At 33.5% G+C, this 16,635-nt stretch overlaps 1 protein-coding gene across 1 annotated transcript; it reads left to right on the plus strand.

Annotated features, from left to right (window-relative positions):
* The first annotated feature begins 8,451 nt into the window (after nt 1-8,451).
* On the plus strand, nt 8,452-16,074 carry LOC121246396 (folylpolyglutamate synthase). Its single transcript, XM_041144538.1, has 16 exons — nt 8,452-8,730; nt 8,857-8,996; nt 9,124-9,189; nt 9,833-9,942; nt 10,283-10,343; nt 11,005-11,088; nt 11,194-11,250; nt 11,375-11,435; nt 12,255-12,301; nt 12,457-12,534; nt 13,125-13,289; nt 13,373-13,663; nt 14,439-14,517; nt 14,810-14,962; nt 15,123-15,280; nt 15,719-16,074. Exons 1-16 carry the CDS (start codon nt 8,721-8,723, stop codon nt 15,776-15,778), a joined length of 1,620 nt encoding a protein of 539 aa, XP_041000472.1. The 5' UTR covers nt 8,452-8,720; the 3' UTR covers nt 15,779-16,074.
* Nucleotides 16,075-16,635: the final 561 nt, after the last annotated feature.

The following is a 16,635-nucleotide window of genomic DNA, read 5'->3' on the forward strand; positions in this document are numbered from 1 at the left end:
CAAATATATAAAATCTCAACTTTTTCTTCTAAATTTTCATTCCTTACAAATTACACAATTAAAACAGTAGAGAAAACTATTAGTTTAAATAATGACTATGAATCATTACATCTCTTAACAAAAAAGGCTATTGATCAACACAAAAAGAATTATTCTTTCATCCATATTGGATTAGTACAAGTAGCTATAAAGCCACTCACTCGAAACAGCTTAAATACCTCAGTATTGCTTTGATTAAGAGACGGAAGACATTATAACTTTCATGATTCATTACTTGGAATGGTAGAATCCAGCCTGTTCCAAGGACCGGTCTATTTTAACTGTTATCCCAATTACTCTTTATCATTATTTGATGGTAACATTTTACACGCCTTAATACTAAATATTAAAACAAATGGCTATCAAATGATGAAAGGGTCACATGCTTTAACAGTAGTTTACAGGATTCATTATAAATTAATGAAAACAACATTAGAACCACAAGCTTTAATTACTAGCCCTAAAGGATATACATTATTATTACAATATAGCACACAAAATTCTAGTATACAAATTCCTAAACAAATCAATTGGAATCAAGTCACACTTCCTAATGAATGGCAATTAGAAAATATCACTCCAACACCCAAGATAGAAAATAATTCTAAAGATAATCTCGAATATATAGATCAAAAAACGGATGGGACGGTTCAAATAGCTTTTCAGCCTTTCAGAAGATCTTTCTCACATTATTCCTCTCCAGCACCTTCCAGTTATCATACACCCAGATCTATTCTTACATCAATTTCTAGAAATAGATCTCAAAATTTTGATACCAGATCCCAAAATCTTGACACCCAGATTCGAGGGATCATTCCCGGAAACATTATTGATACACCAGTTTATGCTATTAGTCATCCAGATAGAGCATCTACCTCCCATAATCCTGAAAAAGAACCCTCTTCTCCAACGTACTCTCAAGTAGTTGGAGATGATGCTCAAATATATACCCTGAATAAAGAAGAATTTAAAATTAATAAAGAATATCTCAAACAAGATTATATGAAAAAAGAAAATGGTCACAAAAGAATAACATTTTTCTCAACCTTTACAAAAATAGAAAGAGATTATATTCAAGAAAAATATTACGAAGATTTAGAGAAAATACAGATCAATATTCCTTTCTTTACATGGTTTGAGATATATAAATCAAACCAATTATCTACCATAAACAGGACTACTAATCAATGGATTAAAGGAAAAAATAACCAAATTATTTATCAAGAATATCCCCTTTTGAAGCCATCAAGTACAATCAAAGGAATACTCAAATTCTGGCTACACTAATAAAAAAACATAATATTACAAATACTGAAAAAAATCTTGATAATATAATACAACAAAACAATTATACTAATTTATATTTAAAAATCATGGGTAAGCAATTAGAAAGGATTGAAACTCAAATATCTCCTATAAAACTCACTATTAAAGAAATAGAAGAAACTCCCTTATTTGTTCCCCACGAAGTTCCATCCCATTTAAAATCAATATTTTCCAAAAACAAAAATGATTTATTGGAACAGATATCTAGTAAATTAGAAAAATTAACTATTAGCAACACTGCCACCACCTCAAAACAACCACATATTAATGTATTAAGCAAAATAAACTCACCCGTAATATCTGACTCTGAAATTAGTAATATTGAAAACCAATTTAAAAATCTAAATTTACAGATAAACAAGATTAGAGGAGATCATGTTAATAACTTTTCGGCTAGAGATTCAAAACATCATGTCTCTATTACTCGTAATTGGTATCCCAGACCTACTCCACCGGATATGCAATTCGAGGAAAGAAAACATATAGTAAGATCAGCTTTCGCACCAGATGTATTATACGAATGGAATATAGACGGATTATCTGAATACGAAATACTAAATCATTTTCAAGAAATGATTATGGTAGCCAACGTCTATAAAAGTAACAGAAAAACTGATCATCAGGTAGCACACATTATTGTTACAGGATTTACTGGCCAACTAAAGGGTTGGTGGGATCATTATCTTTCATATGATGAAAGGTCACGTATATTAACAGCCTATAAATATGATGAAAATATGCAAATAATTAAAACGGAAAATGATTTACCCCTAGAAGATGCTGTCAATACATTAATATATGCATTAACCAAACACTTTGTAGGTGATCCCGTTCAATTTAAAGAAAGAACTAGTGATTTATTGATTAATCTTAAATGCCCTCAATTATCTGATTTCTGTTGGTATAAAGATGTATTTCTAACTAAAGTTATGATCAGAAATGATTGTCAACAGCCATACTGGAAGGAAAAGTTCATAGCCGGACTTCCATATTACTTCGCCCAAAAGGTACGAGAATCATTATTAAGATCAGACGGTACTATTGATTTTCATAATCTTACATATGGTGATATAATAAGTAAGATTAATAGAACTGGATTAACTATGTGCAATGATTTAAGATTAAAAAAGCAAATGGAAAAAGAAAAGAAGTTTGCTAGAAAAGAATTAGGCACTTTTTGTGAACAATTTAGTTACACTCCTTTATTAGCCCCCTCAAGAAGACATAAAAAGGGAAAAAGAGTTTATAACAATTATTCTAATAAAAAACGAAAATACAGAAAACCTTATAAAAAGACAAAAGATAAACAAATATATAATAAGCCACTAAAAAATCCTAAAAAGACTAATAAAAAGAAAAAGCAGATTGTTTGTTATAAATGCGGAAAAATAGGACATTACAAATCAAACTGTAAAGTCAAACAATAAATTAATGAATTAGATATACCCGAAACACTAAAAGATAAATTAATGGACATTTTTATAATAAATTCAAGTGAAGATGAGGATAGTTCTTCAGAAGAAGAAGAAATTTATCAATTAAAAGAATCAAGCTTTTCAGAACAATCTTCTGATAGTGAATTAGAAGAAGATGAAGTACATATCTGTAATTGTCTAAGTAAGGATAATTGTATTTGTAACAAAATCATTAATGTACTTTCAAAACAAGAAGACATTATATTAGAATTAATAGACAAAATCAACAACCCTCAAGAAAGAAAAGATTATTTAGAAAAATTAAAAGATACATTTAATAATCAAAATACTACAATAACTTCATCCTCAACACCTTACAATTTTTCAGAAATAATAAGTAGATTTAAAACTGATAAACAGAAAATTACGATTCAAGATATACAACAAGAAATCAATGAGATAAAACAGGAAATTAGAAATTTAAAAACATCCAATCTTAAATTAGAAGTTTCAAACGAACAATTATTACAAGAAATTATATTATTAAAAATAGAGAAAAATGGGAAAAACTTCCATGAAGAAAAACATAATATTGAACAGGGAGAATGTTCAACATTAGATGAAACAGACAATTTCATTAATATTCTTAATAAGATAAATTTTCAAAAATGGTATGTTGAAGTAACAGTTTCAATTAATCAAGAATTCTCTTTTACTACAATTGCCCTATTAGATACAGGAGCAGACTTAAATTGTATACAAGAGGGATTAATACCTTCTAAATATTTTGAAAAAACAAGAGAAACATTATCCCAAGCCAATGGAACAAAATTAAATATAAATTATAAATTATCCAATGCACATATATGTAATAATGGACTTTGCTTTAAAACAACGTTCATTTTAGTAAAAAATATTAATACCAAAGTAATCTTAGGAAATCCCTTTCTTGCACTACTTTACCCTTTCTCTGTAACAGAAGAAGGAATCTCTACTAAAATACTTGGACAAGAGATACACTTTAAGTTCATATTTCCCCCAGTACCAAAAGAAATTAATTCTTTAAAGAAAATTTCATTAACCAGAGAAATTAATTTCTTAACAAAAAATAAAATTAGAAGAAAGGAAAACCAAATAAACTTCTTAAAACAAGAATTAAAATATAAAAGAATTCGAGAACAGTTAAAAGACCCATTATTAACCCAAAAAATTGATAATTTTAAAATTACAATTGAAAACGAAATATGTGCTAACCTACCCAATGCCTTCTGGAATAGAAAACAACACATAGTAGAATTACCCTATGAAAAAGAATTTTCTGAGAAAAACATTCCAACTAAGGCTAGACCTATCCAAATGAATAACGAATTACTAGAATATTGTAAAAAAGAAATTAATGATTTAAAAACAAAAAGATTAATAAGAAAAAGTAAATCACCATGGAGTTGTGCTGCCTTTTACGTCCAAAAACAGGCAGAATTAGAAAGAGGAGTTCCTCGTTTAGTAATAAATTATAAACCTTTAAATAAGGTATTACAATGGATTAGATACCCAATTCCTAATAAAAAAGATTTATTATCCCGACTATATAATGCTACAATATTTTCAAAATTCGACATGAAAAGTGGGTTTTGGCAAATCCAAATCGCTGAAAAAGATCGATATAAAACAGCTTTCACAGTCCCCTTTGGACATTTTGAATGGAATGTTATGCCCTTTTGGATTAAAAAATGCCCCTAGTGAATTTCAAAATATTATGAATGAAATCTTTACTCCATTCACTTATTTTTCAATAGTGTATATAGATGATGTATTAATATTCTCTTCATCTATTGAACAACATTGGAAACATTTAAATATTTTTGTTCAAGTTATCAAACAAAATGGATTAGTTGTCTCCTCATCAAAAATAAAACTATTCCAAGAGAAAATTAGATTCCTTGGACATGAAATTTACCAAGGAACTATTACACCAATTAGTAGAGCAATAGAATTTGTTGATAAATTTTCGGATGAAATAAAAGATAAAAATCAATTACAAAGATTTCTAGGAAGTCTCAACTATGTTGCAGATTTTTACCAATCTCTCAGACCATTATGTAAACCATTATTTAAAAGATTAAAAAAGAATCCACCTCCTTGGACAGAAAAACATACTAGTATTATAAAACAGATTAAAGCTCATATTAAGAAATTACCATGCTTAGGGCTTCCATCCCCTCACACTTTTAAAATTGTTGAAACAGATGCCTCTGATATAGGATACGGAGGAATTATGAAACAAAAATTATCATCCAACTTGGAACAAATAGTTCGATTCCATTCAGGATGTTGGAATCCTACTCAAAAGAATTATAGTACTATTAAAAAAGAAATTTTAGCTATTGTACTATGTATTTCTAAATTTCAAGATGATTTGTTGAATCAAAAGTTTTTGCTTAGAATAGATTGCAAATCAGCCAAGGAAGTTTTAATTAAAGATGTGAAAAACCTGGCTGCTAAACAAATATTTGCCAGATGGCAAGCTATATTAAATATTTTTGATTTTGATATTGAGCATATTAAAGGAGAATCTAATTCTCTTCCTGATTTTCTATCCCGAAAATTCTTACAGGGAAAATCATGTCATCTTCAAAGTCCAAAATAAAGTCCAAATCTTCATACGCACGGCCGCCATCTCCTCCCTATCCTTCACCTTGTCCTTCTGCAACTCCAAGACCTTATACGGTATTGGGATCATTACCACAAAATATTAGACCCTCTTACAATCCATTTTCACCATTAGTCTCTCCAAAATTACCAACCTACTCCAAAGCTGTTTCTCCTCCTTCTCATTCCCAAATTATTAATCCTCCATTATTATCTCAACCTTCTTCATCTCCTATTATTATCAAATCTCATTGGCATCCGGTCTTTCCTATTGAATCTGAAATACAACATCTGTCTGACCCTCAGAAATTACTTGATGCCTTTCTCCTACCGGACTGGCATTATGTTCCACAAAACATTAAGAAAACCCAGCATTTTTATGAATTTATATTAGTAGATACTGACTCAATTATTCTCTCAGAAATTCCTTGTTCCCTTCAAACTCAACCTTCTCCACCAGCATTTCCAATCATTGCTTTTCATAAAGTCACTATTAAGCAAGTTCTCACACTGGAACAATGGGGAAAAAATCCCTACTTGACAAGAAAATTTTCTCATCCCTATGATCCTCCTTATTATGATTATTACGATTACCAGCAAGCATGGACAAAAATGTTTTTAAAACAAAACAAAAATTTGCGTCATTCATGGTTCCTTCATTTTGATAAACTACAGGAAATTAAAACACTCCTGAAATGGTTCTCACTATGGTGGGAATATTATGGACCTGAACCTCTTCTCCTTCCTCTTCCCCTTCAGGAAAGTCTCCAAAATTTCATCTCACAGAATGACAGCCCACCAGCATTAAACCATTGCTCACCCCTCTTGCTCTTCTTTCTCAAAACAAAATTAAATTGGATTATGAAATGGGAATACGTTATCAAACCTCATCCCTCTCTCAAAACCATTATGTTCCTAGCCCGCCAAGTTTCCATCAAATGGTGGGAAAAATACAATTATGATCATGTACTGAAGATGTTTTCAAAAGTTACCAAAGCTCCGGAAGTCCTAGTCCAGCGAAGCAGATTTCAAGCACAATTGGCATCCATTACAAACAAAAAAGATTTGAAAAAATTAGCTGAAGTAATGTCACAAATATCAGACAGTGACGATGAAGAAGAAGCACAACCCAGATTAACTCCACCACAGCAACTCGCATTATCACCAGCTCATCAGGCCTCTCCTTCTCAACAGGCCTCTCAATCTCAAGGCAACCAAGCTGCATCTCCTTCTCAAAATTATTCACCTTACCATCCGGTACAACTGATGGATTCTCAAGACCCGTTTGAACTGGAATTAGCAAATTTTGATCCTCAGAATTTGTAACTCCAAAAAATTATTATCTGATTAATCAGCATGACATGCAGATATTATCCCTCTAAAAAGTTATTCGCAACAGATTATTGCCCAGCAAAGCGACAAATAATTCTGTACTAGATTACGTGTTCTGTACTATGTTTGTTTTTAGCGTCGGCTGACACTGTTCTTGTCTTTAATGTCGGCCGGTACTGTGTTTGTCTTTAGCGTCGACTAATACTGTTCTTATAACGGCCGGTACTGTTCATGTATTATTAAAGTTACTGTTTTAGTGTCTATATAAAGGGGTTCACGAGGCAAGAAGGGCATTCAGAGTTCTAATCTGATCCCTTCCTCTCTCGCCCAAACCTCTCCAGTCCAAGTCCTGTCCTCCTCTCTCTGTAAATCTTCAATCGTCCTTCCCTCATGTCTTCAGCTCCCAACTCCTTTGAGAATTAGTCTCCTTGTAAGTATTATATTTTTAATGAAGAAGTTTATTTCATATCTCTTTTCTTTAGTTTCTATTTCCTCATGCATATGGTCGGTTATACCGCCTGTCTACTTGGCCATCATGCATATGGCCGGTCTTTCCGCCTTTAATTTCTATTAATACATTACTGTTCTATTATATTATACCTGGGAGATACGCCTTTTATTGTTATTACTATTTATTGCTTATTTTATTGCTATTGATATTTCTATCTTATTTTCCTGATATTTACGATGGATTTTTATTATGCTCATAGTACTGGATTTCGTGATTTGTATGAGTTAAAATGTACAGAATATAATTTAAGAATGGATCTTATATAAATATTCTTATTTTAAAATATAATTATATAAATGATTGTAAAAAGATTGTACATATATCATTACTTTTATTTTTAATAGAGTGATATTATTTTATTCGTCATTAAAAAATGAAGTGTAAGATAATTATAAAAAAAAAATTGTAGATGCACCATTACTAATATTTCTATTAGGGAAAATGCTAGGGTACCGATACTTTCACCCCCAGTGTACCGATCAGTTCAAAATGCATTGTTTTATTTTTTAAAATATTTTTTTAACGTATTTAAATATTTTTAAAAATATATATATAAATTTATTAATAATCACTTCTTAAACCATTAAATATAAATAAATAAATAAAGTGTTTGACCATCGGTAGAAGTATCTGTTCATGTATTATTTTGAATATTTTCCTTCAATTAGAGGAAAACCATTGGAAGGAGAGCAGTGATAGGTTAATAACGGATTTATAGCTTAACAATTTTAAATATAATAATATTTTTTATTAAATTCAAACATACCAAATCAAAATCAAAATAAAATTTAAAATAGTATTATTTTATTAAAAAATTATACTCACTATTTTCACATATTACATATTATACATAATTTTTTTAATTTTTAATTTTTCTTTCTTATTAAATGTATGGTGTATGGATGATGTGCAGAAAAATTTAATTAATTTAGAAAGAATAAAATCAATAAAGTTTTAATAAAAAATTTAAATTAAAAAATTTAAATAATTATAATATATAATATGTGAAGATAATGAATAGTAAAATCCTATTTTATTTACATAGCTGTGTACACTATGTTATTAAAACAGTAACTTTATCATCTCGGACCACTGTGGCTGAAAAAACTACGTGAGATTCTCCGGCTCAAATCAAAGGTCACCACTTGTTTTTGTTTTTGACATGGATATACTCAGGCATCTCTCTCTCTCTCTCTCGTCGAAAGATAAAGTTAAAAATAAGGTAGGCCGCAAAGAGGCACAATCGCAACGCCAAGAATGATGCGGTTGTTCCTCGTTGATACCATCATCTCAGTCCCTTAGGTCCAACCCTCCAAACCCCTAACTCATCTTCCTCACCTCGCCAACTACTCTGGGCGCCCCCTCCCCCCCCCCCCCCCCCCCCCCCCCCCCCCCCCCCCCCTCTCTCTCTCTCTCTCTCTGTTGAATTCAGGTTCCAGCATAATGCAATGGAGGAAGGTATTGATTGGCCATCGTTTTTATTTCATCGGATATATATACATACATTATATATATATATATACTCAAAATGTGGACTTGAATCCAATGCTCTGTGTGTGGCTGTTGATGTGTGAGCCTCCGTAGGTGGCGATGGCTGTCAGAAACATTCAATTACTCCGTATGAAGAGGCGTTGGATGCCTTGTCGTCTTTGATCACGAAACGCAGTCGTGCCGATAAGAGCAACAAGGGAGATCGCTTCGACATCCTCTTCGATTACATGAAGGTACAAATTTGTGCCGTTTGGCTATGGAATTATTATTTGACTGCAAAATGAAGTGGCTGATGGCTAATACGGCTCTTTCTTATTATTGGTAAAAATTCTTCTGTCTTGTGGTATATGGATTGTATAGATACTGGACTTGGAGGAGCCAATTTCGCAAATGAAGGTTATCCACGTGGCTGGCACCAAAGGGAAGGTACTAACTTTTCGGTTTAATTTGTTCTTTTCATTTCCGTTTAGCAATGTTGCTGTTTCTCAAGAACTTATATTGTTCTAATTGTAATAGAAGGTTTAAATCTTGATTAATTAACTTCATTTTTCTTTCCATAGCGTACGTCCTTCAGTATTTTAAATCTGAGTTCTTAACTTCTTAATTTTCATGTCTTTTGATTTGTACATCACGAATTTGAGATGTGTAAATGAATGGTTTCCTTCACGTTAGAATTGATACATGTTTTATATTGAAGGGCTTGAATTTTACTCTTTTTAGATCTCCAATCACTAAATTGTGAATTATTGACTCTGGCCTTCCAGTCATTGTTCTTTCGAAAGCCTGCTTTATGTAACTCCTTAAAAGCTTCACTTATGTCCCCCCTCCTATATTTTTATCAATTAAAACTTTTTTGATAAATAATAAGAAGAATTTATTGACAACTAAATAGGCATAGCCCAAGTGTACAGGAAGTATACAAGAGAAAACACATAAATACAAGCTAGAAACTAGAATAGGCTACAAGCAATTTGAACTGATTTGCTGCAGAAGTGTATTGCTTTTACTATTAATCCTGTTTTCATATGCTGGTCATCGCTAATTAGTCTTTTCTTTGGGGCTTCATAAGGGATCCACATGCGTCTTTGCGGAATCTATATTGCGTAACTGTGGCTTCCACACAGGACTTTTCACGTCTCCTCACCTCATTGATGTCCGAGAGAGATTTCGTTTGGATGGGTGAGTTTTGGATTTCTATATTTCTTATAACCAGTACTGTTACTGCTCGTAGAATATGTCAATTGAGTGTTCATACTAATAAATTATATGATTTCAAGTTCTTTTGATGAATGGAATCATGTGATCATCTTTATCTTTAATTCAAATTGATGGTTCATTTATGATTTTGATAAATCTTTTGGAATTAGTTAAATTCGTAGTGCCCTTGTGTCTTCTGAAGCCCAAAGCATACTAAATTTTATTTATTTATTTTCCTAATTGCTCTTCTCATTTTTTATTTTCAAAATCATTTGTATTCTAGTTAAAGGCTAATATATACTCTTCTGGTTGACTGCCACAGTGTTGACATATGTGAAGAAAAATTTTTAGCATATTTCTGGTGGTGTTATGATAGACTGAAGGTATGTTTGCACCCATATTAAGTTTTTTTTCCCTTTTATTATTACCTCTTCCCAGATTTTTTGTTTGGTTTTGTTTTGGATAATTGATTCTTCCCTGGCTTGAGCTTTGGACATAGTATACTGTAATATAAATTCAGCAATTATTTTTCCTAAGTAATTCAGAAATTATTTATGTGAGTAAGAGAGTGGATATTTGATAGCGATTAGTGATCGTTTGAGTTATTGGAGCAGACTCCATGCTCCTATAAGTCTCTGTTGAATTAAGTTGAGTAGCGGATATCAGGGGAACATGAGATGAATAGGTGGTTTCATGGGCTGTTGGATTTGGATGGGCTGTCTGACCTGAATAACTTGAAACCAGATAGGATATGAGAATAGTTTTTTAATTATACATATGCAATGTATATGTATATATTTATATACATGTGCAGGAACCCATTTTTAAATATAATGCGTTGGGGCTAGATGGGCTGAACTGCCCATTGCAAGCTTGACCTCACCTGCTATTCCATGGTTGAAGACCATTCTCACGAATATAAGTTCCAAAGGAGAAAATTGACATCTTAAGTTTCTTTTAGTTATTTTAATTGCTTGAATGTTTTTGCATTCGGTAAGTTTGAAATTCTTAATTCTGGTGATTTCTCTATTTGTTGGTGTGTAGGAGAATACTAATGAGGATGTACCAATGCCCACTTACTTCCGCTTCCTTGCCTTACTTGCCTTCAAGATATTTGCAGCAGAGCAGGTTTGATGTGTATCTTCTAACTTCTCTAGACAGGGTTTTTTTCCCATGTGAACAGATGGATAGACTATGTCGCTATTGGAATCAGAAACATCTTCTTTCATGTAGGTCGATGTTGCTATTTTGGAGGTTGGATTAGGTGGAAAGTTTGACGCAACAAATGTGGTACGTGTAATCGTTATCAGTAAGATTTGTATAAATTAAATTCACCTTGAGCAGGGTTTGCCAATGGTATTTTCTTTAAAGCTAACGTTAAGGATAACCTGATATTGATACCTCAACATTTCAGGTTCAAGCCCCCATCGTATGTGGTATATCTTCCCTTGGGTATGACCACATGGAGATTCTTGGTTAGTGTTCTAATCCTGTAAACTAGGTAATTTCTGGTAATTATTTTATGAAGCTGTTGCAATGTAAATACGGTTAGATATATTTTTTGTGCTTTCCTGTGAAAGAGATTAACTTTTTACACCGAGGTGTGATTGCGATATGTGCACCATTAGTTGAAAATTACCAGTGTACTTGGTTGTGGGCGATGTTCATTAGGGGCTCTCTATTATGGGCTAGGTGTTTTCTCTTATATACACCTAGTGTACTTGGTTACGCCTATTGATATTAATACATTTTTACTTATAAACTTATAAAAAAAAAAATACATTTTTACTTATTAAAAAAAAAAAAAAACCATTAGTTGAAAATGCAGAAAAAGTCTGATGTTTTCCTTCACTTGATGTTCTATGTTATGCTCCTCCATTGTTACATCCACTGTTGCCCCAACTAGTCAGGGTTGCTTTGAAGTAGTTTTTGGAGTGAAAACATGACAACGTTCTTTTGATCATGATACATAATTCATTTATACAAGATTTTACCAACCTTTGTTTGCATCCATGAGCTACCACGTTTTGTGGGGATAAGATACTGGTAAGCTTGTATATCTGTAAGCCCTTGTTGGCTGTTGAACTGAACAATGGCATAGTAAATGAAGAAACTCTTTGCACCTGAATGTTATTACTAAGCCTTCTAGGTGCTTACATCAGAATTTGACTAACAATATGCTTTTGATAGGCTTTGAGATTATACAAAGCATACACTCAAAAAGTGGTGCTTAAGCCTTATTTTCTGTAACAAGTCTAAAGTGCTTCATTTTCTTTGTTGGACACTTTAAACAGGAAATACTCTTGGAGAAATTGCTGGGGAAAAGGCTGGCATCTTTAAGGTGTCCTTTTGATTTTGAAGTCCTTGAATAATAGCCTATAGGAGTTGTTTCTTGTGTCCATTCCAATTTCACCCATAAAAAAAATGTCTATTGCACTTTCAGTCATTCCTGCCAATCTCCTTAATACTTGATAAAAGTTCTTTCTTCTTTTGCAGCATGGGGTTCCAGCCTTTACTGTGCCTCAACCTGATGAAGCAATGCATGTACTTGAAGAGAAAGCTTCTCAGTTGGGTGTAAGTTCATTAGTTATTTCTGTTTCCTGTACAATTGGAATGTACATTTACCTATAAAAAAAAAACAATTGGAATGTGCATGGCATGAACTAGGCTTCCAGCCTGCTGCAGTGAATGACATTCTTGTAAAGTTGGTCACCTATTAATGCTTACCTGGATTATGTTACGATTCGTCTAACAATCAGGTTTGAAGTGTTGAAAGTTGAAACAAATTTTCTGAAGTTTTTTGTTATCTTTTTTGAACTTCCTAAACATAATAAAGTAATAACACTTTTATTGCATTATGTCAAAGTCCTTTTATTCTAATGGTAGATTTTTTTTGGATTGTCAAAAATTGACTGACAAACGGTACATTAGGCCTTGAGGCTGGTCTTTATCGAGAGAAATCCTTCCATCTGTCCTAATTTTCAGTTGTCTGACCTTTATTCAAGATCACATTCAATGTGTGGATTCTTAACAAGACAAGTGCATTATACCAATTTAAATTTAGCTGTCTTGGGTGCCCTTACAAAACAGGATAGCCTGTGTTATGCCAAATGGGAAAATATAAAAGGTCCTTCCATGGGCTGAGAAAAACATACTGTTTACAGGCAAATCTTCGAGTGGCACCACCGTTAGTTGCTGACTTACTAAATGGTGTAAAACTTGGGCTTGAAGGTGAGCATCAATATCTAAATGCTGGTCTTGCTGTTGCACTATGCTCCACTTGGCTTCAGAGAACTGGCCATCTTGAAGCCACCTACCTGGAACAAACTGTGAGTTCTATACATGAGATCTCTTGTATTCATACCATGATTTCTTATATCAGTTTATTTATTTTTAAATCTTCATGGAGCAGAGCTCTTTGCCGGCGCAGTTCATTAAAGGTTTAACAGCAGCCAGTTTGCAAGGGCGGGCTCAGATTGTCCCTGATACACATATTGACACTGAGAACCCAGGAGATCTGGTGTTCTACTTGGATGGAGCCCATAGTCCCGAAAGCATGGAAGTATGTTCAGGATGGTTTTCTCTTGCCATTAAAGAAAACAGCCAGCAGCCCTTGAACTATCAGCCACAGGATAATTCTATATCCTCACATGAATTGATACAGAGGCATCCTGGTAAGAGATCCAGAAAGAACTCCGCACAGGTACATCACTTTTCAACCCGGTGAAGTATATACTCTTTAGGTGTTTACTGGAAAAGAAAACAGAAGTTGACAACTAAAATTAGGTTGATTGTATGGCCATCCATGTAGGCAGTTCAGGTTTTGCACAAAACATATGTTTGACAGATTTGGTGCAAACTGTGAAGTGGGAAATAATGCCCAAATCTGCAAAGTGTGAAGTTATGCTATGGTGTTGGCCATTATATTGTTATCTGATATGAAAAGAATCTTGGTTTCAAAATGCAATGTTTGCGTAATAAATAGTTAAATTACTACAAGCGTAGGAAAGACTAGTGTGACTGATTGGCTCCTAGTTACATGCCTCATTGGCAAACAATGATCCACTTGGATGCTGGTCTGGAAAATATGATGGATGGTAGTATACTTTCACTGGACTCCATATATTTGATGTTTTGGTCATTGTGTGACACGAGAATTAGAAATTTGATGTTATAGAGTATCTGATAACCCAATCTGCTACAATGAGGCACATCAACTATAACTTGTCCTATCAGCAGTAGCAGAAATTGTTAAAGGATGCATGCCCCCAGACTAAAATCTCATTGTTGTGTCTCTTGTTATGGTGGACTTGGACGTTCAATTTATGCAAATTTATTTTTCTTATTTTTGTCTGTTTTGCTGTAAACATACCCAAAAAAAAGGAAGACCAATTTTTTGACCTTTTATACTTAGATTGTCTGGTGTGTCATTTCATTTTGGGCGGTATTGAGCTAAAGTTGTTGAGAAATGCGTGCAGATACTCCTGTTTAATTGTATGTCTGTGCGAGATCCTCAATTGCTTCTTCCACTCCTGATGAAAACCTGTGCCAGTCATGGTGAGTACTAAAACCTTACGCAGAACATGACCTATTACTGGAATAGCGTGATTTGGATAGAGTGACTGGGATTCAAAATATGCAAAGATTCCCAGGTGATCTTAAGTAAATAGATAAGAAGCTGAACTACCTAGTTTCTGCAGAATATTGTATTCTCAAAAACCAAAAGTAAGTATGAATCTGACGAAAAGATTTTGTCCTTCGATATTGATGGGATTTATCTGGGAAGTTTTCAATATAAAGATACATGTCTTGATATTCTTTTGATTAATCAATATTTGGTTGAAATTAGGTGTTCACTTCAAGAAGGCACTCTTTGTACCCAATACGTCGTTGTATTATAGAGTTGGCTCCCATGCTTCACCACCTACTGATTCTCAAGTTGACTTATCGTGGCAGTTCAATCTTCAAGGAGTATGGGAAAACCTGATGCAGGGTATTAAAGGTATTGAGTTAATACATCACTGATCGCCGGGTGCATTTGATTGGAGGAAATGACTTGTATCTTTTCTTTTCCTTTTTTTTGTATTTACTATACATGGTATAGACCAGAGTGCATTTGAGACAGCTTGATTTCCTCAGTTTGGTTTGAATTTGACTTTTAGGTGATGCGAAGAGCACAGATGCTGATTGGGAAGAAGTAAAAGATGATACAGCACTGCCTACTAAAATTTGTGAGAACAGTGCAGTATTTTCTTCTCTCCCATTAGCTATTAAATGGCTCAGAGATACGGTCCAACGGAACCAATCTATTCGCTTTCAGGTAATCCTTTTCTTGCTGGGAAACAGAATTTCCTGCTCTCTGTTTGCCGAATTCCATAAAAATATGTGATATTAGTGGGAGTGCTTGTGAAATTTAAGGGGTCATGTATACAGTGCCCCAGTGGAAAACCATCTTTATACGATCTTAAATAAATCCTTGACCTACAGCCTGATTAATTTTTTCACGAGACTGGCTTACACCAATTTGGTACCCAAGCAATGAATAGTTGCTTTATCTCGCAAGAGCACCTTTCAATAAATAAAACCACAAGTGTGTTCTGTTTCAGCTATAGCAACTTAACCTGTGTATTATGAATAATCCACAGCTTTGCTGTTTGTCCGTGTGTTCCTCATCCATCAAACATATTCGTAGACTGGAATTATCTTACTCCATTTATTCTACTGCCATTTAATTAAGTCATATAATTGACTCATTCAGGTCCTTGTGACTGGTTCTTTACATCTTGTGGGTGACGTGTTGAAGTTGGTGAAGAAGTGAGTATTCAAGATGCGAGGGCAGAAGAGTTTGGTCGTAACAGTGTAGTGGGTGAGTCCTCTCTGGTAAAAAGTGCCTGTTAATGTGCTGCTGTATGCTGTTGACACCGTCAGCCATTCACGTCGGCATTCTTGGGCATGAGAGAGAAACCCCTTCTCTTCGACTGAATTAGTTTCACAAAGAAAGTAATTTGTAGTGGCAGCTCACGTGCTATGGTATCATCTTTTCCCTCATGACCTTACTGAAAACAATGGCATTCCAGAAATATTACTTGCAAATAGGGGGTATGGTGATGATTATGGATGGTGTTATTCTTGGCACCATTTGACAAATATTAGTTTTATGGGTGATAACGTCTTCCATTAATTTGCGAATCATATAAATAAGGGTTCAAATCATCGTGGCATATTTCACTTTCGTCTATAAATTAATCATTATTGTAAAGCTCCAATATTTCAAGTGTAAGGGTATATCCACATTTGTAAAACTATGGTGTGACCTAAAATGTAACGCTATCATTAAGAATATGGAAACGCGTATCTAAATAACAGAAAGGGATAAAGATAGATAGCCCTCTACACACCGTACGAAGTTCACATCTCCCCTGCATAAAGCTAGAAGATTGGATAAACTACCAACGGGCAGGAAAATATCAAAATGTGGTACTTTCCCAGCTAAATTTATGTTATGAATTCAACTGCTGGGTTTAAGAACATGTTTTGTCCGAATTAATTTGAAGAGACAGACAATATTTGAACGAACTCTTAAAGGTATTTAATGTTGCCTGAAGACAGTGTAGAGCAAATGTGAAACAGTCATGCTGCATCTCTACAAATTACACCATTAAATTAGGATAAACA

This window comes from Juglans microcarpa x Juglans regia, chromosome 1S (genome assembly GCF_004785595.1).
Source record: "Juglans microcarpa x Juglans regia isolate MS1-56 chromosome 1S, Jm3101_v1.0, whole genome shotgun sequence".
NCBI lineage: Eukaryota > Viridiplantae > Streptophyta > Magnoliopsida > Fagales > Juglandaceae > Juglans > Juglans microcarpa x Juglans regia.